The following is a 23,236-nucleotide window of genomic DNA, read 5'->3' as shown; positions in this document are numbered from 1 at the left end:
TTTAGTTGTTTTTGTTTGTGATTAAACAGTAGTGTAACTAATGGAGAATGAGAAGAGAGCTGAGCTAGTGAGCTTTTTGAAAGCTGTTCCCTCTGTAGAATTCTGCTGTGTTTATGGTTCCACTTTGCATCCAAACAATAAAGACAAGGTTTCACTTTGTTTTACTTTCGCGTTCTTTATTTTTTTTAGTGTCGCGTTCATTTTACTTTAAAAATTAGTGTTTCTTATCTTTTAACATATGGGTTTATGTTTATGCAGTCAGCCATGGTAGATTATGTTCTCGGAGTGTCGGATCCTCTGCAATGGCATTCTCAGGTGTGATCATGTATAATATAGAGTGTTTGTTGATTAAAATTGATTTCTGTTAGGAAAGTATGCTATTTGATTTTCTAATAAATCTTATTTGGTTCGTCGTACGACCTGGAATCTGAAAATGAATGCAGATCATTATGCTTCGTGGTTGAGGTTGCTTGGCGGGGCAAAGCTGGTGTTTCTCTCTCTCCCTATTTCTCTTTCTATCTCTCAATTCTCTGGCACACTCCTAACAGATGTTGAAATTTCATTTTCTTATACTTAGACTAAAATTTGGTTGGTTGTCTTGTCCCAGATTACACAAATTGCAGATGAAATAGGGGTAGGAGTACACTTCAACCCGTTTGTTACCTGGAATGATAAGGTACTGACTTTTCAAAAACTTAAATCTGATGACTTAAATACAAGGACTATATGTGTGTGTGCACACTTGTGCGGAACTGGTTCCAACTTATTGTCCATGACCAAGGAGTTCTGTATTTAGGCATGAAATGCACCTCCAATCATTTTCTTGCATTTATTTCTGTAATGAATTGAAATTTTCCTGTGTTTTAATGCATGAAACAATTATGGGCAGATGTTGAAGTATGGGGTTGTTGGAATGCATGACTTGGTTCAGGACATGCTGAACTGGGAGAGATTCTATTTAAGTGGTCGTCTACAGAAACCGGTCTGCCTTCCTGATTTTCCCTTTTTTTTTTAATAAATTTTTATCATTTCTTCTTAATTGTAATATGCATCAACATTTCTTCCTTGGGAACTAGTGTCATAATTTCAGCAAAGGGACTAGGAAATCAGACCTAGCGATCACACCTTCAAGAGAGCTTCAAAGGTGGCTGAAGATCTTGTTTATTTTGTTTGTTTTCAAATTGACAGTTTTACAAGATTTTAGACATAGGTACTGTTAATCTAAAGCAAAAGTCGTTGTGCTACAACTATCCTGTCTTTCCTTAATCATTTAGTGCTCAGTCCCTAACAAATTCATCCCTGGATTTAACATTTTTCTTTTTCTATATAACCTGCTAGTTTTTCTTAATTTTCTACAATAACATCTCCATGGATAAATTGCTAGATGTCATGCCAACTAGTCAATATAAAGCCCTGAAACAATCATTGCTTGAAGCTAAGATGTTGTAGGCTGCCAAGCTGCCAAGTATGATGTTACTATAATGTGCATGACTGACGAGCGTGTATGGTCCTTATGTTGCTTAGATGTCATTTGACATGTGATCACATCAATGATAGGAGATCTTATGTTTAGCTAATTATTCTTAATTCCTCTTCTCCTGAGCTGTGCTTTTCATTAGCTATCTTCTGCTTTCTTTGCACTGATTTTGGTTCTTAATCATGACCTGAGATCTGAAAATTGAGTTTGTGGTCTCATATATCAGTATTATTTACCAATCTCAGGGAGCTTGGTGTTGCTTGTGCAGGTACACATACTTGTGGATAATCTGGATATGGCAAATACAAACTCTGTTAATTTGAGGGCTGCATTGTCTGCTGCTCTTCTTCCCTTGCCCTCCAAGTTCACAGAGGTTTGCTTACATGTTACTGCTCATTCATTTTAGAGTTGCTAGAGTTATGATTAGGTCTTGGATTGTGCAGGAAGATCTGTTTGCCAAAATATGTAGCCTTTCATATATGGGAGATTTGCGTATGCTTTTTGCAGAGGACAAAAACAAGGTACAGCTTGATCACACCTATATAAAATATTGAGAAAATTGATTTGTGGCTTTCAATAGCATTGATTTGCATAGTTCATGGTTGACTCTCTCATGTTGTGAATTTTATGAAAGAGTCCCTCTCTTCCTCCCTTTGTTTCACTCCATCAATATATTACAGTTATGTTAATAATAAGAGTTATACGAAAGTGAACAAGTATTTCTTTTGTTCCCCAAAAGTTTCTGGTTTTCATGTATAAAATTTGCCTCTGGTGAAGAAGATTGTGCAAGGACAGTTTGATTTATTCCACTTAATGTATAAGCCATTTCTTGAAGAATATGAGGCCAAAGACTTCTTGAGAGTCTCATCATCTGGGACTGGCCACGCAAATATATCACAGGTTTGTAAAATTTGAATCAATACCCAAATACTTGATTATGTATTGGCCTCATACCAAATATGACGTACATATGTACAATTTAGCAGAAGCTCTGTTTACTCTTGTTACTTATAATCAATTCTTGATAAGGGATCTGTTATCCATCTAACTTGGTTTTTATTTTCTTTGAAATTATGATTTCTCCATTTTCAGTTCATTGTTCCATTGTTTACTACATATTTTGTTCTGGTGAAATTAAATTGTTATTTCATAATAAATTTAAGAAAAACAGTTTTAAAAACTTGTTTTGTTAAGGAAACTGTTGTTTGAACAGCGTTGTTCTCGTTATCTTATGCTTTAAAACGCCAAGTTCTTATATGTTTCTGTCGCTTGAATCAGGATTGTGGCTTGCCAGTCACTTGCTCCCTCGTGTCTTCTCTTCCACCTGCAATTAGAAGTCAAATGGGGATGAAGCTTGGAGAGAAGAAGAGAAGTATTTCCCATACTATCCGTATAGGAAAGACCTTCTAAAGCATGATTGTGAACGCCGCCTATACCGTTTATGTGGGTAGTAACCAAAATTTTACATTCATCAGCTCCTTCCAGTTCTTTCACGAAGCGCTTCATATTGTCCTTATTTATATTCAACACGTTGTCCAAAACAAGAAAAATTTTCTTCCCAGACAATGCTTCTAGCAAGCAGAATTCCGAACCATCCTCCAATGCTAATTTATCAGGATTTTGTTCGGTTACAAAACCATAAGCTCGTTGCATCAAGATATTTATGTCAAAGTCCGGAGGTACACATACCCACATTTTGAGATCAAAGCGATCAGCTATCCTTTTGTCATTATAAACCAGTTTGGCTAGGGTGGTTTTTCCTATACCTCCCTTCCCAACTATAGCAGTCACAGATGAGTCACTGTCTTGTCTCAACAAAGACTCTATAACCTTTTCCTTATCAGCGTCTCTCCCGAAAACTTCGGAAGTATCCACGAAGGTGTCACTTGCTACCCAGTCACTCGGATAATCACACCTAATGACAGGCGCAATCTGATTATAGTCACGTATAATAGTAGCTGCCTTTGCTTCTAACTTTTTTATAAGGTTCTTGATTGATAAGAAGGTGCGAATTTGCGTACCTTGGATTCGTCACTTGCCAATATTCTCAACAGAGGATCAGCATCATCCAACATCCGTGAAGGCTCTGCCAGTCTATTCTGTGATGTCTGTATCTCATCATCCGAGAGTACCAACGCCGTTCGTCGGAGCTTCGTTATTGTTTTTCGAAGATTCCTCGGAAAACCTGTTTTCTTCTCAAAAGTATCAACCTTTTTAAAAAAGGGATGTGAGTCTTGCGTGTTCTTTGACTGGAAGGAAGAAAAAAGGGTGCACTATTGGGTAATGAATTAACTGAGGAGTACAACGTGAGAAATGATGCTTTTAACTTCGTACGAATTGCTAATATGGAAGGGCTAATCTCATTAGTCTCCTTTTAATTATAATTAAATAACAATAATCTTTTAACAGATATAATAATAAGAGAAATCTCCCAGCTGTCAAGTTTTTATTAGTTAAAATAAATAATCGAGAAGCAATTAGGTAAACATTTATTAACCCATCATATTATAGATTCTAACATCACATTAATAACTTACTAACGATAGAGAGATTTATGTTATTTCTAAAATTTCAGAGAGAATTTTGTTATTTGGTTAATCTGTCAAAACCTTTGTACTGTAAGAAGAAAACTTCATTTACGAGCTCCTGGGGTGAACCATGGACTTAGAATACAACCCAACATTGTTACAAGATTTTACAACGAATTAGAATTCTATTTTGATATGAGCTCTCTTCAGTTTTTAAAGATTTCATAACACATGTTCATTAATAATAATGTATGATTGTGATTTGTTTCTTTTTAATATTGTTTTAATCAATTACCAATCATATCTTCATATTTTGTTCAGATTAAAATCAGATCAAGCGAGGATCTTGATCCACGTACAACCCAATAAAATTTAACTATTATGCTCGAGTAACGTTACATTAAACTAAAAAAAGTTGCATTAACTAAAGATTCTTGACCGGATTTGGAAAGAAAGTTAACAAAAATTAAAGAATTTGAGAAATACTGAAATACAGTTGAACTAACTGAAATGAATATACTGAAATTTTACTTACTGCAAAAAACAGAGAAGGAGAAGGAGAAAGAGAAAGAGAAAAGAGAAGAGAGAAAGAGGCGGAGAAGAGATAAGGAGAAAGAAAGAGAAAGAGGCGACGACGGACGCTAGATCTTGTTGTTGCCTAGATCTGGAAAAGAGAAGAGAGAAAGAGATGGAGGAAGTCAGAGAGGGAACAAAAAAAAAAAAAAAAAAGACGATCTCGACGACCACATCTAGCTGCCGAGATATTATCACTGCCACCACGAAGAGAAGGAAGGTTTAAGAAGAGGGTATTATTAAAACAAATTTAAAAATAAGATGGTTATTTTTCTAATTCTAGCAATGGGGGTTAAAAGATGTTTATTTATTTATTTTTTAAGGGCAATTTGGTAATAATATTTTATACTATATGAGAATACAACAATCGTTAATGATGTTAATTTAAGAGTAAGAATCTAGAATAAATGAAACAAGTGATGAAAATTCGGCTGTATAAACACATAATGGTTAGCTCATAAAACTCTTTAAAATCTGTATGAACTCCTAATGGCTACAACATATATCAATCTTTGATAAACATAAGGTCATTGACAAAAACATCTACATATTTAGTCTAGTATATATACATTCATTAAATTCAGCCTTGGGACTAGGAGGCCATGTGCTAGAAAACTGTGTTTCTTTCAAAATTTAACAGCAAAATCGTTATATATTAGATGTTGACACATTCTTCACCTATATATATATATATATATATATNAATCCTCCTCCTTAGGTCTAGTCTGATTTTGAGATCAAACCTACTAGGATCAGATTTTTGGACTCGGTCCTAAATGCCTAGCTGTAGAGAAAATATAACATTATCTTTTAAAAGCAGGCAGAAAAGTCTCCACTCACTGTGGATAGCGGAAATTACGTTTTAAAAATAGAAATGTCTCCGCTCACCGTTGATTGCGGAAACCTGCTAAGTAGTTGAGAAGAGACAATGTTATTTTTCCTAAAGTTTATTTCAAATTGCCGATCTCTATATGACATTGATATTTAAATAAATGGAAATGATATAACAATACTTGAATAATAATTTATTATTTGAGCGTCTCAGGTAATTTGATTTTATAAACAAAAGGGTTAGCCTAAGAAGGAGGGTTCAATGGAGGGACCCAATCCTCCTCCTTAGGTCTAGTCTGATTTTGAGATCAAACCTACTAGGATCAGATTTTTGGACTCGGTCCTAAATGCCTAGCTGTAGAGAAAATATAACATTATCTTTTAAAAGCAGGCAGAAAAGTCTCCACTCACTGTGGATAGCGGAAATTACGTTTTAAAAATAGAAATGTCTCCGCTCACCGTTGATTGCGGAAACCTGCTAAGTAGTTGAGAAGAGATAATATTATTTTTCCTAAAGTTTATTTCAAATTGCCGATCTCTATATGACATTGATATTTAAATAAATGGAAATGATATAACAATACTTGAATAATAATTTATTATTTGAAAGTCTCAGGTAATTTGATTTTATAAACAAAGGGATTGTACAAGGGCCTTAAGAATTATTTGATTAAACACATGCAAGGGTTCTGGACAGTAACAAGTTCATCTAAAAGTTTTACGAAAGTTAATGAAATTTAATATTGAAAGCGTTCTTTTTTTTTTTTTTCTTTTTTACAGACAAAGAATAGTCAATCATGGAAAACTATTAACGCAGCAAAGTTTATTTATTTATTTTAAGGAAAAGAAGAGTCGGACTTTAATTTGTTGGTTGTTTTTATTAATCATAAAGTATAGTCTTAGTTGTTTTTATTTTTGATTTTTTTGTTTCCTTTCCACAAGAGGAATAGTCTTATGAAAAACATATAACTGTTAAAATCATTGGTTTCACAAATTTTCTTCAATTTCCTATTGGTTTACACGTAAAAATAAAAATAAAGCCTAACTAATTATTTGCTTGATACCAATAGCCTGCAATTCTTACCAACTTCCGTTTAAAGTTTTTTGTACTTATAGTCTTAACAACATATATCGCTTAAAAGGAAGAAGTTTAAAACCTATAATGTTAGAAGCAAGAATTGTCTTCAAAGTAAAGGAAATTATTGAAGAAAAACTTAAAATTATCTAAGGTTGATGTTAACTGGATAAGAATATAGAATTGAAAAGGTATAAGATGCGGGGTTGAAACACAAACATAAGAGTTATTTTGGAAATATTTAAGTATATTTAAATATCCATATATTAAAAAGATATAATTTGTAGATTAACATAAATAAAAATATGTGGGGTGATTTTTACTGGTCAGCTACGCCCATATCAAGCATATCTTAAATCATATAGATTAGATTCAGAATTATTTGTTCTATTGGGAGTTTGTTAACTCACTTTGGTGTATAGTTACCCATTTTAAGTACAACAAAAGTATGACCAAGTTGATTAAGAGATTACCAATTTAACCACATCAAACACAAGTGCGGAAAATGAAGAACACAACCATATACATGGTTCGATTAAAATCCACTTTTAGCTTACATTCATGGGACCTTGTTCAGATCGAAACAATCCACTAAGTTAAAAACACATTACAAGATATAGTTTAAAGTTGATCTAAGATACAGTAAAAACAACTTTCTATTCAACTTCACACTTAGCACCACACTCTGAATCCTTAACGTGTAATAACTCTTCGGACCTTCTTCACGCCGAGAACACACCCGAGAACAACTTGTGAACCACCAAGCTTCAAGCACTGATGCCACTTACCAGAATCAGCAAAGGAACCGCGTTCCAAGAGCCATCAAGACAATGAATGATATGGTGAGGTTTCGGCACAAAATGGAAATTAACCTTTAAACCTTAAGAGAAAGAATACTCTAAGAAATTTAAGAGTACAAAGAAATAAAAGATCAAAAAGTTAGATTCAAAGACGCAAGATGAGATGATATATAGTGTAGGGTTTCTTGCTCAACATATTAGTGCCACGTCAGCCAACAAGAGGCTGGCCCATGTTTGTCCAAAAAAGGAAAGTATTCATTTTTTTGGTTTGGACCACAAAACAAATTGGAAAAAAAAACTTTATTCCCTAGGACCACTTAAGGATAATATGACACTTGTAGAGGGTCCTAAAAAGTTAGAGACAAAGATAAACAAATATCTTTTCTACTTTATCAGACATGCAACTCGTGTTGGATTGCAAATATCTGAAGTGACTGTGTAAGCACAAACCGTTGTGCACTCACATTCGAAAAGGAACAAGCTAAGACACAAGTATGTAAATCATAAGATTAGCAACTAGTGTGCACACATAACGTACTATTGTGGACACACAACTCATAAGTTTGACAAATATGAATATCCCACATTCTCCCCCTTTGTCAAACTTATGAACAAAGAACATAGATAGAAAATGAAATGAAAACTCACCTGAGAATCTGAGTTTGTAGCAGCTTCGTCGTCGGATTCAACTTGCAGTAGCTTCGATTGAAGGCCAAATGAAGGTTGGACGAAATGGTGGCGTCTCAGACTTTGCAGTGTGAAGAACCCAAGCTCAATGAAGGTCTGAAATTGAAGGGGGGACGGCAATAGCTGAATAACGGTGGTGTGACTGGCGTCTCAGACTTTGTGGTGTGAGGAAGTGAAGACAACGATGGCAGAGGTGAAATAAGTTTGAAGGGTAGGGATTTTGTGGCCCTTTGTCTCTGTTTTAGGGTAAATGGGATTTTACGCAAGCTAAAATTCGCAATCAAGTTGACGACCTTTGCTGACTCAAATGACGACGCGAGCAATTTCAAGATCGCAAGGAGATCAAATCGAGCCTAGAAAAGCTCAACACACCTTTCACGAGCTTGAAGAGGAGCTCGAACTCGCGAACTGCTCGTCAAGTAGCTTATGAGCTACTCAGTTCGACTGCACCCCTAGTCTTAAGTCTTAGCAACCTATAATGTTAAATGCAAGAATTGTCTAGAAGTTTTAAAGAGATTTATTATGAACAAATCTTAAGTAATATTGAGAGGGAAGATTATCACTATTCACTACATCCATCTAATTTGCTGCAAGCCATCATTATGGATAAAGTGGTATTAATTACTCGTACAAAATTTGAATATAAAGTTAAATATAACAAACAACCTTAATTACTTTAGTCACCCAGGATTTTGGTCTACTAGTCAAATTTTTTTTTTTTTTTTTTTTAATACACTCGGTACAATGCAAATAAGTTGATATTTAGACGTCATAAATTAATATTAATTATTTAACTAACCTTTTTTATGTTTAACCAAATTTTAAAAAAAAAAAAAAATTAAACAAACAACTTAAATTTAAGCAAAAATCCTTGTAACCAAATACCCCATCAATCCCTTCACCCATACTTTCTTACAATCACCATCCACCAAATACTAAACCAACAACTAGTAGTGGAAAAAAACCCGGAAACCAAATCGAACCAAAAAATTGGACTGGAACCAAACAAAAAACTAGTTTTTTTTTTTTTTTTTTTTTTCTCTAAAATGGTTCAATTTGGGTTAGAGAGAATGGTTACATCAGTTTTTTCGTTCGATTACCGGTTCGATCCAAAATAATAACTGGTTAACCAAAACCGGTTTTTAACAAATCCTTCAGGTTGCGTTTGGTTCAGGGAATATTATATTAATGGAAAGTAAAGTACTTTGAAAGATTATTGAGAATGTTAGAGTAATGTGTTTGGTTGGGAGGAATAAATTGGTGAACATGTTATTTAAATTACTGAATCCCTCTTATTAAATATTATTATTATTTAGATTACTATTTATAACCCCTTACATTTAAAAACTTAGCTAAAACAACCCCCATAATAAAAGTTTGAAAACCAACGAATGCACCACCACCCACTCAGTCACTGTTGGCCATTGGCAACCATTGTCGGTCGTCGATAGCTGGCAACCAAACGGTGCAAGGCCGAACAGAAATGGCTGACCGTGCACCATTTTGGCCATTTCCTCTGGCCAAAAATAGGCAGATCATAAAAAATCTAGCCGAAAACGGCCAGATTTATTTTGATCGAAAACGGCCAGATGTATTATGATGAGAAACGGCTAGAACTACTACGATCTGATCTTTTCCAAACAAAGATATGGCTAGAAAAGGCCATAATGGCGTCGGCGGCCGGCAGTGGGTGGGTGGGTGGTGTGGTGGTATTGGGTGGGCTGTAATTTATTATAAATACAAGGGCATTAATATCCAAAAACTTAACTAATTAGGGGTAAAATTATAATGATAGGTTTATGTAAATTAAATGTGTTACAAGGGCATTATTATCCCAAAATTTTATTAACAAAGAATATAATTCTAACAAAAATAAGATTACTTGGTAATCTTAAAATACATAAGAAAATTGAGAAAATCAGATTACCTTTTATGTTACAATCAAATGTAATTAACTAATATAATTCCTATACTACAACAGATGACAATAAAATGTAATCAACTAATATAAGATGACTTACATTCTGTTTGGCTAAGTATTTTTATCTGTATTTTGGACCGGATTTTGCAAATGTTGTTTGTTTTATTATTTACAGAATCCTATCCTAATAATTTAATCCTGACAACTATTTGACCATTACAGTTTTTTTTTTAATTTTTTTTCACTGCTTCTTTCTTAGTATCCTGGATCTTCATTGCTACTGGTTCTTTCTCAGTATCCTGCATCTTCACTGCTTCACCATTTGACCGTTACAGTTTGTTTTTTAATTTTTTTCACTGCATCTTCACTGCTTCTTTCTCAGTATCTGCATCTTCACTGCTACTGCTTCTTTCTCAGTATCTTGCATCTTCACTGCTTCAACATTTGACCGTTACAGTTTGTTTTTTAATTTTTTTTCATTGCATCTTCACTGCTTCTTTCTCAGTATCACTGCATCTTCACTGCTTCACCATTTCACTTTCTCAGTATCATTGCATCTTCACTGCTTCACCATTTCAGTTTCTCAGTATCCATCACCAGCTTCGTGCTTCAGTTCTCAATTGGCATTATCATTTTCAGTTCTTCACTTTCTCAGTATCCATCACCACCATTTCAATTTCTAATAATCCATTACCAGGTTCAGTGCTTTACTTCCCAGTTTGCATTACCACCATTTCACTTTCTAGTTTCCAGTACCAGTACCGTGAACCCCCAAACCCACCCACCCCGAGCACCCACGCACCCACCGTGACACGATCTACCCCAAACCAACCCACCCCGAGCACCCACGCACCCACGCACCCACCGTGACTCGATCTACCCCAAACCAACCTACCCCGAGCACCCACGCACCCACCGTGGCCAGATCTACCCCAAACCAACCCACCCCGAGCACACACGCACCACCGTGACCTGATCTACCCCAAACCAACCCACCCCGTGCACACACACACCACCGCGACCCGATCTACCCCAAACCAACCCAGCCCAAGCACCCACGCACCACCGCGACTCGATCTACCCCAAACCAACCCATCCCGAGCACCCACACACCACCGTGACCCGATCTACCCCAAACCAATCCATCTCGAGCACCCACGCACCCACTGTGACCCCATCTACCCCAAACCAACCCACCCCGAGCACCCACGCACCCATCGTCACCGTGACCCGATCTGCCGCAAATTCACACCCTGATCTGGATCAAACCGACACCTCAGTCTCCATCAAACCCACCTTATATCTGTGTAAAAGGGGAAGCAGTTGCGTTTTGTCTTTGTTTGGCATGAAAGGATTGTGAATGGATGGGTTTTTGTTTTATTTGGAATTTTTTTTTAATTTCTCGTGGGGCACACGCATGGATGGGTTTTTGTTTTATTTGGAATTGTTTTAATTTGGTATTTTTGGCAATTAAATATTGTTTTAACTGGGTTTTTGTTTTAATTGAGTTTTTATTTTATTAGGCAATTGGCACATAATTGTTTTAATTGGGTTTTTGTTTTAATTGGATTTTTATTTTATTCGGCAATTGGCACAGAATTGTTTTAATTGGGTTTTTGTTTTAATTGAGTTTTTTGTTTTGTTTGACAGCTTTTTAATCTCGTGTACACACGGATCCCTTTAATTGTATTTGATGTTTATCTGACTCAGAGAAGGGAAAGAGACCCACGACGTATCCAAATCAAGTTTGTAAGTTTCCGTTACCTATTTGTTTTCAAGACACCGAGCCGCTATTTTTTTCATTTTTTTATTGGAAATAATTTGTATTAATATTGTTTTTTTTTCATTAATCCTTTTAATTTGGACTTTAATAATGCGTTTTGTAATTGGTTGACTCAAATATTTTATTCCGGTTTCACTAATTGATTTATTTGTTCTATAGATTAGACATCGTTCTTTAATCGTAACCAGAAATTACGCTTATATGCACAGATGTCAGCATAATTTGTCTCGATGTCGTAGGATTGATTATTACTTGCAACAGAGGCGAAAGTTTCAACGTTTTTCTAGACTTGGAGTTCGTCATACACCCTGTTGGTCGACATTGTCTGTATCTATATCTGTATCTGTATCTTCCCCTGCATTGACGTCTTCAAGCAGTGTCGGATCGAACGAGGTATAATTTTATATGTGTTTAGTTGATTACGTTAACATGTGAGTATTATATTTTGTAATGTGATTGGTGATTCGTATGGTGCCCCAATGTTGGTTGTCTCTCACCGTACTGTCCTTAGATGAGTGATTCTGTGGCTTGGTCCGCTGAGATGACCCACAAATTTTTAGTCCTGTTATCTGAGCAGGCCAAAACTTCACACGGTACTGCAATGAAAACAGCTGATTATCAGGAAATGTTGGGCGACATATCATCACTAGCTGGCAGGAGACCCAACGTGACATAATTAACCTCTAAGTTCTTTCACCTACGAAAGGTTTATCAAGCATGGCGGAAATTGCTGCAACACACGGGGTTCGGGTGGGATAAGGAGTCACAAAATCCAACGTGTCCCGTTGAGGTTTGGTAAGAATATGTCAAGGTAAATTTTCATATTTTTTAACTATTATTATTCAATGACACCGTAAATGTATAGATTTTTTTCGGATTACTAAATATTGATATATTATTCTTTGAACTTACCAGCAAAACCCACTGGCGCAACACTTTTACCACAAGGGACTTCCTCACAAGGAGCTATATTAAATAATATTTGAGAAGCAAACTGCCACTGGAAGATATGCATACACATCTACATCCCAACCAGTGCAGACCTCCAGTTTTTTCAATCCCGGCGCGGTTCCCCTGGATGATAGCAACTTTGAACCTGATCCTGATCGGACGACAGGAAAAAAACGGTCAAACACATTTGGTCATGGAAGAGCAAGAAGTAGGAGGCACAGAAAGGGGCCGGGACATTCAATTGCGGATGCCATTTTTAGCTTAATGGGCGAGCTTGCGGAGAAGCGGACTATGGCATCGAGGGCTAGCAATCGCAGTACAGATGGCAGGGAAGAAGAGAATACCAGTGGTCCATGTGATCTTTTTTCCATGAGCAATTGTATTAACATCATGATGGCCATGCAAGTACCGACACAGTTTTACCTGCCGATTGTCACGTACTTATATGAAAATCCAGGGTGGCGGGAGATATTTGTAAAACTCCCACTGGAGAAAAAGGCTAACTGGATTTATAACAACTTTCCCAATAATAAGTAGATGTCACTATATTTCATAAGTGTTTGGCAACAATTTTGTACGCGTCAGTGGGCAGTTGTCATTACAATTAAAATTTATAACGCTACTCTATGAACTTATTTATGTGATATTACATGTGTAAACACCGTTTTCGATTGTCATTACAATTAAATATTGATTGTTATATTTTGCTAAGTAGTACAACAACTATTAATTGTTGATAAATGTTTTGCAAATGTGTAGGTTTAAATGGCGTCGTCTAGCCGTACAGGAAGAAGACAACGTGCTACAGATGAGAGGGACGAAGAAGAAATACTGACAGATATAGCCATTGCACTATGCGGTGTTGCCGCGTTAGAAGCAAGTCGACCTCAACCACGACATACATCTGTATTAACTGGTCATCAGTACATGTTGGAAGTACTCAACGGTCATCCTGACAGGATCTATGACAAGTGCCGCATGGACAGAGACTGTTTTACATTGTTATGTGAATTTTTGTCCGATCAAGGCAAATTGCAACCAACCAGGAGGACGAGTTTAGAAGAACAAGTTATGATATTTCTAACAATCGTTGGAAAAAATGAGACAATCAGAACGATGATGGAGGATTTCCAACATTCGGGTGAGACGATCTCTAGACATGTTACCGCAGTTTGCGATGCTATATGTGAGTTGAAGACAGAGTTTATCAGACCACCTGACTTCAATGATGTTCCATGGGAAATATCAGCCAACAGAAAATATTACCCTTTCTTTAAGGTACTGGTTCATTATGTTTGGTATTAGTAGATAGTTAAGTTCATTGTGTTATTAATTTGTTTAGTAGGTTAATATTAGTGAAATGACTCATTTTCATGATAGGACTGTATTGGAGCCATGGATGGCACACATGTATACGCTTCGGTTCCACGTGAATTTGCCATTAGGTACCGGAATCGCAAAGGATCGATGTCACAGAATATAATGGCTATATGCGACTTTAACATGATGTTCACTTATGTCGTTACTGGATGGGAAGGATCAGCGCATGATTCAAGAGTTTTAAATTCAATTATTGATGATCCTAATTCTGGATTCCCATATCCTCCACCAGGTATAAGTATTTTCTTGACGTATTACAGCGTATTACATCCACTGTTGAGGCCCTGTAATTCAAATAAAATGTCTGATATTATTACAGGGAAATACTATTTGGTTGATGCGGGTTATGCAAATAGGGATGGGTTCCTCGCCCCTCATAGGCAAGTGGCTTACCATATTTCTGATCACCGCCGTAACCGAAGGGGGCCACAAGAGTTGTTTAATTACAGACATGCTTCACTCCGCAATGTTATCGAGAGAACCTTTGGTGTTTTGAAAAGACGGTTCCGTATTCTAAATGGAATGAACAATTACCCGTTGGACAAACAAGGGAAGATTGTTATGGCATGTTGTGTACTTCATAATTTTATAAGAATGTACAATATGGACGACCGTATCTTCGAACAAACCAATAATAGTACGGGTAATGAGCAAGTATATTGTGATCATCAAAACGAGGCAGAATATGGCCGAAACGGAGAAGGATCGAGTCAACCGCAACAAGGTATTAACAACATGACGACTGTACGGGATAACATAACGAATGTACTGTGGGCAGCACAGTGGACCATGTCATAGTTGTTAATGGAGTATACGTGTAATAATGATTGTAAGGGTTGATAATTAGTATTTTTGTCATATATGTATTAATGTGATTTTTTAAACAGTTGGATTAGTACTTGAAATTAATATGGGTTTTTTTTTTTTAATATATACGGGTACCAAAATTACCAATAAAATATTTAGTATTATTAAAATGTAACTTGATAACTTATATATATAATAATACATTATTTTAACAAACTACAATAAAATATTATATTAATAAATTATTTATAAACAAATATATTAATCAAATATTCAAGACAAATATGAAGGTCAAAATATTCTACCAAACACATATTCTGAAAATCCTATTATCGTAATCATAACCCTATCCAACTATCCAATACTATCCCTAAAATCATATCCAAAATACTAAACCAAACGCACCCTTAACTATCCAAACGCAACTAATTTATTCCTAAACACATTTCTTCTTTCTTCTACTTCTCTGTTTCAAATCCGTTTTCTCTCTTTTTTTCTTCTCTTCCTCCTCCCTCTCTCTCTCCTCTTTCCTTCACCTCTTTCTCTTCCTTTATTTTCTTTCCTCCTCCCCATTCACTCCCTCTAGTTGCCGCTGTTTGGCAACCAGATCTAGCCAGCCTGCCAGATCCCCTGGATTCCGACTGAAGTTCTGATTTTGTGGAGGTTTACAGATGGCCTCTTCTTCATTACAGATGGCCTCTTCTGTATCACGGCCAACTACCTTGTCAGAACAGGATATGAGTAAGTAGTAGAAAATCAAATTAAATTTTCAGAAGTAAATAAATAATAATGAAAGGTTTCCGGTATGTTTTTATTGCAGAGAATATCACGGATTACCAGCCACTATATGAAGCTATACTCCAGGGCAACCTGGAACATGTGACAAGAATCTGTGAAGACCCAAATAAATATGCGTTAGACGCCAGGATCTCGATACACTTGGACACAGCTCTTCATGTAGCTGTTGGGACAGGCAAGGCCCATGGTATTGTGGGGTATCTATTGGATAACATGTCAACAGATCAAGTGGCAGTGGAAAACAAGGAGGGCAACACAGTCCTCTCCGTAGCTGCTATTGTTGGCAATGTCCAAGCAGCCAACATGATACTGATGAAAGAAGAACTTCGATACTTAATTGAAGTTGGAAACGATTATGGCTGGATACCTTTGATTGCGGCTGCTCAGCATGGCCAAAAGAAGATGATTGAAAATTTATTGCCATTTAGCAGAAGTTTTTTGAAGCGTATTTCTCAAAACCGTTATGAAGTAGAAAAGGCTGGTGTTTTTTTCATAAATCTGCTTATAGTTGCTGGATTTTATGGTGAGTTAATTTTTTCTTTTGCTAGTATTACCACTCCTTAATGAATAGACTTTAATGAGATAGCTGATACTTCTAAACAGATTTCAAATCGATGGCAAGTTTCTTTTTCCTATATTTTTAGCCATTTTGGTGACACCGAAATTTGAAATTAATAATCCTAAATTCCTGTCCATCATAATTATGTCTCAGACTTGGCACTAGACGTGCTCGAAGAATATGAAAGCTTTGCTACAATGGAGTTATATGCTAGTGAGTCCCCTCTGAGTGCAATAGCAGCAAAGCCATCGGCATTTTCAAGTGGAGGACGAAAAAAGATAAAGTTTTGGCACTACTTGTACCTCTCCAAAGGTGAGTATATATTTCTTACACACTAATAAATCTTCTATTGCGTCCATCATCCAACATATATCCCTATTACTCCAGGCACCTCCGGTGGTAATAGTCGGTTGTCGGTATTTAATAGGTGGATGGGATGTCTTTGTAATTTTTAATGTTTTTATTATTAGGGTGTTTGGTAAATTAATAAATCTAAGAGGTTTTTGTTAATTTTTAAACCCTACCTCGTTATTTCCACATAACTCTTACTATTTCAAAAATACTATTCTAAATACTAAAACAAACATAACAGATATATTTAATGGAGATATAATTAATTAAAGTATAATATTTTGACAAAATACTAAACCGGATGTAAGTTTCAACTTATTCAATTTGGGACATGAATTACTGCTATACTAAACAACAAACTGGGACGAATCAACAGTTATATATTTTGTAGGTTAAAAATTAATAAATAAAAAATTAACTAAAGAAATTTTATTCAATGTGTAAAGTTGACATCCCACCCAGAAACTTAAACTATTAGGTAAAGACTTAAAATTATCTTACTCTAATAAATCCCCTCACATAAACTTGTGTTTTTTTTTTCATTTTTCTTTTATCTAGTGAAACGTGGGGATTCAAACTTTAAATAAAAGAAAATTAAAAACCATCAAGTTTTTATAAAAACTAAGAGCTAAGAAAATTTCAAAAATTTTGATAAAACAATCCAGCTCTCAAGAGGCTGCTCTCTCTCTCTCTCTCTCTCTCTCCTTTTGGTGTATGAAACTGAAAGGAATCTGAACTCTAGCATGTTTTCTTCTTCTGATTTACAATATATTTCTCGCTAGCTATATATATTAACGTGTGTTTAATTTGCAGTTCCAAGTTATAGGAAGGAAATACGAGAAACAAGATTGATGCATCACAAAGCACTTCAACTTGTCAAATACTTGTGTGGGAAAATTAAAAGTAGTAAGCCAGTCTATAGTAGAGCTTTATTAATACTAAAACCACCACTCCTTTTAGCGGCAGAATTGGGGGTTTGCGAAGTGGTGGAAGAGATTATAAAAACATATCCAGATGCAATCTGGTTTACCAATGAAAAGAATCATAGTGTATTCCACTTGGCAGTCTTGAAGCGTCAAGAGAAGGTATTCAATCTCATATTTCAGATGAGCGGTCACAAACATTTGTTGTTGATGTCCCAAGATGTTGATGGAAATAATATCTTGCACTTAGCTGGAAAATTGGCTCCCGAATATCAGCTCCATCGCATCCCTGGTGCAGCTTTACAGATGCAGCGTGAGTTACAGTGGTTTGAGGTACTATGACTTTTGTCTCTTTGTTATAAACATTATATATGCATGTTCGTTTACTTCAGTCTCTCGCCCAAGCCAAATGCATCCCATATCCATATGTATGCTAAAACTTCTTAACCTATAGCGATTAGTTTAAAAAGGAAACTGTTATTAGAAGTTCAATGTCTCATATTTTTTTAGTTATTTTATCATTAATATTTTTTCTACAGGAAGTAGAGAAAATTGTGAAGCCTAATTACAAAGAGGATAAAAATTCTAAACAAGAAACTCCAGCAATGATATTTACCGAAAAACACAAGAATCTCGTTAAAGACGGTGAGAAATGGATGAAAGTTACAGCAAACTCATGCTCAATAGCAGCGGCACTGATTGCCACTATAGTATTTGCAGCAGCAATCACTGTACCTGGTGATTACGCGGATAACGGCATACCAAATTTTTACAGAGCGACAGCCTTCAAGATCTTTAGCATTTCAGATGCACTCTCTCTGTCCTCATCAGTTGCTGCCATCATAATGTTTTTGTCCATCCTTACGGCACGGTATGCAGAATATGATTTTCTTTATTCCCTACCCAAAAGGTTAATATGGGGTTTTTTGATGTTGTTCGTCTCTCTAATTACCCTGATGGTAGCGTTTTGTGCCGCTATTTTTCTGGTGTTTTGTAACCAAAAGGCATATTGGTTACTTGTTTTAGTAGTGGTATCAGCCTTAGTGCCTGTGTTCATGTATGCTGTTTCGCAGTTTCCCCTCGTATGGGAACTGTTCATTTCGACATATCGCCCTGGCATTTTCCGCAAGCAAGGCACACGAGTCCTCTACTAAGTGATGATAAGTGATAAAATATATTGAAATTAGTCTCTTTAGAGAGTGTGATTAGATAAGAAAAGATTTGCTCTATTAGTTTGTATTCCACTGACATTGCTGTATTGCCATCTTTCCATGGGCTGAAATACATGAAACTGTTGTTATAACTTATAGCTCTGATGCTGAATTATCTTAATGTATAGGAGAGCAAATCAACAGAGAGAATGTTGAATCTGACAAAAGATGCATTGTGTGTATCTACCACATGGATTGACAGATATAAAAAATATAGAACCACATGGAAATAAAGATTGATTATAAACCAATATTGTACAAGCTAAGTATGAACAAGACTATTACTCCGGATGGTTTTAGGCCGCCGATATAGTTTCGAATTATTTATAAGCATGAAATCTTTTAAAATTTCCGCAAATGATCAATTACAGGCTTTTAAGAGAAAGTCACTTAGTTTCGAATTATTTATAAGCATGAATTATTCTTGTTATATGGACTTGATTATGGACCTCTATTGTAGTCTTGAGAAGCTTTCTTTATGGGCCTGATAAATTGATCTTCGTGGGCTAAAGGGAGATTAAACTCACTTGAATGAACCTCACATTTTCGTTAGGATTCTTTAGAATAATTCTAAATGTATGAACTTTATATATAAATTTTTATATACAAATTGATGTGGTACAAAGAATTGACGAGTACATGTAAACAAGCAATTAAATTAATGTAGATAAATGATATTACAAGAATAGAGTTATGTAACATTATTTTGTGGATAAGAATTTATACGTTCAATTTGTACATATATCGACATGCCTATTAATGTAACGTTCACAAGTCTTTCTTTAAAAATAAAATTGGTATTTTTTTATAAAGAAAGCATATATATTAATAAAAACTTTAATTTCACCTATAAGAGGTTAATCAAACAGTCAGATTTACGGTTTGCTCTCACAAAGTCTAGGTTTGAATCCTATCATGGACATCTATATAATCAAAGCTCATTATTTTCTACTTCTCAAAGATAATAAGGTTCTATATATTGTAGAAATTCTTGGATGTATTACTCAAGAACTTTAAAAGGTTTTAGACATAAGTAAATGTGTTAAACCCAGAGTGAAAATCGCTGTGCCACAGTAATCCTGTCTTTCCTCAGTTATTTAGTGCTCAGTACCTAACAGATTCAACCCTGATTAACAAATTTTTTTTTTCTTGTAATAATCTGCTTGTTTTATCTTTATCTGATTATGTAGGAACAGGACTACAATAACATCTACATGGATAAATTGCTAGACGTCATGCCAACTAGTCATTATAAACCACCGATCATTGTTAGTAGCTTAGATATTGTAGGCTGCCTAGCTGCCAAGTGTAATGTTACAAAAATGTACAGACTGACAAACAAGTGTGGTTCATAGTTGCTTAGATTTCATTTGATGTGTGATCACATCAATGGCAGGAGAATATTTTATTTTTAGCCGATTATCCGTAATTCCTCTTCTCCTGAACGGTGTTTTTCATAGCTGTCTTCTACTTTCTTTGCTCTGCTTTTACTGCTTAATTATGACCTGAGATGTAAAAATTGAGGTTGTCATCTCATAAATAATATGTTACTCATATACCAATCTCAGGGACTTCAAATGTTGCTCTTGCAGGTACACATACTTGTGGATAATCTGGATACTGCAAATACAAACTCTGTTAATTTGAGGGCTGCCTTGTCTGCTGCCCCCCTCTTCCATGTCACTTTTCATTCATTTTATAGTTGCTGGAGTTATGATTAGGTCTTTGACTGTGCAGGAAGATCTCTTTGCCAAAATATGTAGCCTTTCATATATGGGAGATTTGCGTGTGCTTGTTGCAGAGAATAAAAGCAAGGTAAAGCTTGATCACACGTAAATAAAAATATTGAGAAAATTGATTTGGGGCTTTCAAATGTGCATAGTTCATGGTTGACATTTTCATGTTAAAACTGAAGTTCTATTAAACCACCAAAAAAAAATAAAATTGTTTGTCTTTATGGAGATAATCGTATCTGATGAGTGAGAAATTTGCCGTTCATTGGAGGTATGCAATAATAAATGGTGATCATTAAAAAGTCATACAAATAATTCGTTGATGGGTGTAAGAATACCAACTTTTGCCACAGAGTCCCTCTCTTCCTCCCTCTGTTTTGCTCCATCTATATATTAAATTTACGTTAATAATAAGAGCTATACAGAAAAGAATAAGCATTTTTTTTTTTGTTCTAAGAAAGATTCTGGTTTTCATGTATAAAATTTACCTCAGGTAAAGAAGATTGTGCAAGGGCAGTTTGATTTTTTCCGCTCAATTTGTAAGCCATTTCTTCAAGAATATTTGGCCAAAGACTTCTTCAGAGTCACATCATCTGGAAGTCACCAAGCAAATATATCACAGGTTTGTAAAATTCGACCTTTATTAGTACCCAAATACTTGATTATGTATTGGCCTCATACCAAATATGACATATATATGTAAAATTTAGGTTAACCTCTATTTACTTATGTTACTTATAATCAATTCTTGAGAAGGGTTCTGTTATGGATCTAACTTGGTTTTTAATTTTTGGAATTTATGATTTCTCCATTGTCGGTTCAATGTTCCATTGTTTATACACAATATAATTGTTCTGGTGAAAGTAAATTCTTTTTCATGAAAAAGTTCTAAAAATTTGTTTTATTAAGTAAACTGTTGTTTGAACAGCTTTGTTCTTGTCATCTTATGCTTTGAAGCGCTGAGTTCTTACATGTTTCTGTCGCTTGAATCAGGCTTGTGGCTTGCTAGTCACTAGGCCACCAGAAATTAGAAGTCAAATGGGCATGAAGCTTGGAGAGAAGAAGATAATAAATGAATATGGTATGAACTTTCGCTGGTATGCACAGACTAATACGAAATATTATTTTCTGAGGCTATAAATGAATGATTACGTAATATACCTTTTGCCGATCGAGGTATAAATGAAGTTATAGTTGGTTCAAGAGAAGAGGCAGCTAAATGCATGCAGACTGATTTCAAGTGCAAGACAAGCAGTCTCTGGTCTACTTGCTGTAGGTGGTATCAAAGATACTAGATATCTTGCTAACAAAATGCAGAAAGCTTGAAGATCTTGGACATAATTTTTCCCATTTTTCTTTCTCAAAATTCCAATATGAGATCTGATAAATAAGAAAGTGAGCTGATGATTTTGTCTCTTGATAATCTTTACCACAAGCTGTTGTAACTGTAAGTTATAAATTTTGCAGATCAAGTAGTCTTATGATTTCATTATCATAATTGGTTTTTGATTGGTGAGGTAATTCTGGGATCAAACAAACTAGTCTCTTTGTAATGCACCAAAAATTTAATCCTATTTCATTCAATACATACTAGAATGAGCCCCACCAAATAGATGTCCAAGAAATAAATTCAGCTTGCTATATTCACGGATAGGAAGTTGCAGTCTAACTAAAAAGAACTGCATTCTGGATATACCAAATGGATGAACAAATAGAAACAAACTTTAATTGGGAAACAATCTAAAACATTATTCAGTAGAAACATGATTGACATCAATCAAGTTAAAAAAAATGCAGGAATCGGAATTGAAACCTTTTTCACTTGTTGACGACTTTGACAAATCTCTAAGAAATCTGCAACAGTTGAACAACACAAAGTTACACATCGAACCTACAAAAACAAAACATGAATCCAAAAAATTATTAAAATAAACTATGGTTTGTAGTGTATACCAATAATACGGCTATTGGTTTAATTAATTTTATCCTTGGATTGGTAAAGTTATGAACTATTAGTTAAAACCTATGACTAGGAAAATTTTTAACTTAAATTTTGCATAGAAGGCAGTATGAAGTTAGAAATAAATTAATTTCTCTCAATGCAATTACCAATATTGAAGGGTATTCTAACAACATTATAAGCTAGGGTATTTAAACAATTTACCAGACTTATATCGAAGGTAATGGGAGAGACTTTTACATTACACGTACCTGATCATTCATTATTCCAGTCGGTCATTTGAAAAAGCTTTCACTCAGGGTGGGACAATTTTGTATCATCAATTCACTAAGGTTGAAGAGGTTCAGTATCCCATCTGGCAGAGATGACAGTCCTTGGCAGCTTACAATCTCAAGTTTTTGAAGCGCTGTGAGATTTCCAATCCATGCTGGTAACTCTGTGAGCTTAGGACATGAGTCAATCCGCAGATACTCTAAAGTGTTAGCAGATCCTTCAAGAATCATTTGGGGTAGTCCTTCTAAATCATAAATTATGAAAACTTTAAGGTTCAGACGGAAGTGTTAGCAGATCCTTCAAGAATCATTTGGGGTAGTCCTTCTAAATCATAAATGAATATGGTATGAACTTCAGCTGGTATGCACAGACTAATAGGAAATATTATTTTCTGAGGCAGTGTACAAATTAAAACTTATTCTGCATCCAATTTTCCTTAAGAGAACATGTGATCGAAAATTTTTCATTAGACCTTCTATACTTAATCCTGGATACTTGAATGATTACATAACATAACATTTTGCAGGTCGAGCTATAAATGAAGTTATAATTGGTTCGAGAGAAGAGGCAGCTAAATGCATGCAGAAGGTTCTGCGACGAACCGTAATGGTTTAA

The 23,236-nt window shown here is 35.3% G+C and overlaps 2 protein-coding genes across 2 annotated transcripts; both read left to right on the top strand.

The window, feature by feature from the left end:
• Positions 1 to 23,236, top strand: LOC116117117 (phosphatidate cytidylyltransferase, mitochondrial-like). The gene is made up of 11 exons (XM_031403141.1): positions 1 to 148; positions 259 to 313; positions 423 to 487; positions 608 to 676; positions 890 to 982; positions 1,746 to 1,850; positions 1,921 to 1,998; positions 2,255 to 2,377; positions 2,756 to 2,849; positions 10,639 to 10,650; positions 23,148 to 23,236. Exons 1-11 carry the CDS (start codon positions 41 to 43, stop codon positions 23,234 to 23,236), a joined length of 891 nt encoding a protein of 296 aa, XP_031259001.1. The 5' UTR covers positions 1 to 40.
• LOC116117116 (protein ACCELERATED CELL DEATH 6-like) lies at positions 17,353 to 18,669 on the top strand. The gene is made up of 2 exons (XM_031403140.1): positions 17,353 to 17,777; positions 17,984 to 18,669. The coding sequence occupies exons 1-2, from the start codon at positions 17,373 to 17,375 to the stop codon at positions 18,596 to 18,598; spliced, it is 1,020 nt and encodes a 339-aa protein (XP_031259000.1). The 5' UTR covers positions 17,353 to 17,372; the 3' UTR covers positions 18,599 to 18,669.

This window comes from Pistacia vera, unplaced genomic scaffold (assembly GCF_008641045.1).
Source record: "Pistacia vera cultivar Batoury unplaced genomic scaffold, PisVer_v2 Contig8, whole genome shotgun sequence".
Lineage (NCBI taxonomy): Eukaryota > Viridiplantae > Streptophyta > Magnoliopsida > Sapindales > Anacardiaceae > Pistacia > Pistacia vera.
The sequence above is the reverse complement of the archived record's forward strand: the minus strand, read 5'-3'. Positions and strand labels throughout refer to the sequence as shown.

Coding starts and splice junctions, on each gene's coding strand:
- LOC116117117 (XM_031403141.1), top strand. CDS start 41: ATGGAGAATGAGAAGAGAGCTGAGCTAGTGAGCTTTTTGAAAGCTGTT. Junction 149..258: donor ATCCAAACAATAAAGACAAG/GTTTCACTTTGT, acceptor ATGTTTATGCAG/TCAGCCATGGTAGATTATGT. Junction 488..607: donor TGCTTGGCGGGGCAAAGCTG/GTGTTTCTCTCT, acceptor GTCTTGTCCCAG/ATTACACAAATTGCAGATGA.
- LOC116117116 (XM_031403140.1), top strand. CDS start 17,373: ATGCATCACAAAGCACTTCAACTTGTCAAATACTTGTGTGGGAAAATT. Junction 17,778..17,983: donor GTGAGTTACAGTGGTTTGAG/GTACTATGACTT, acceptor TTTTTTCTACAG/GAAGTAGAGAAAATTGTGAA.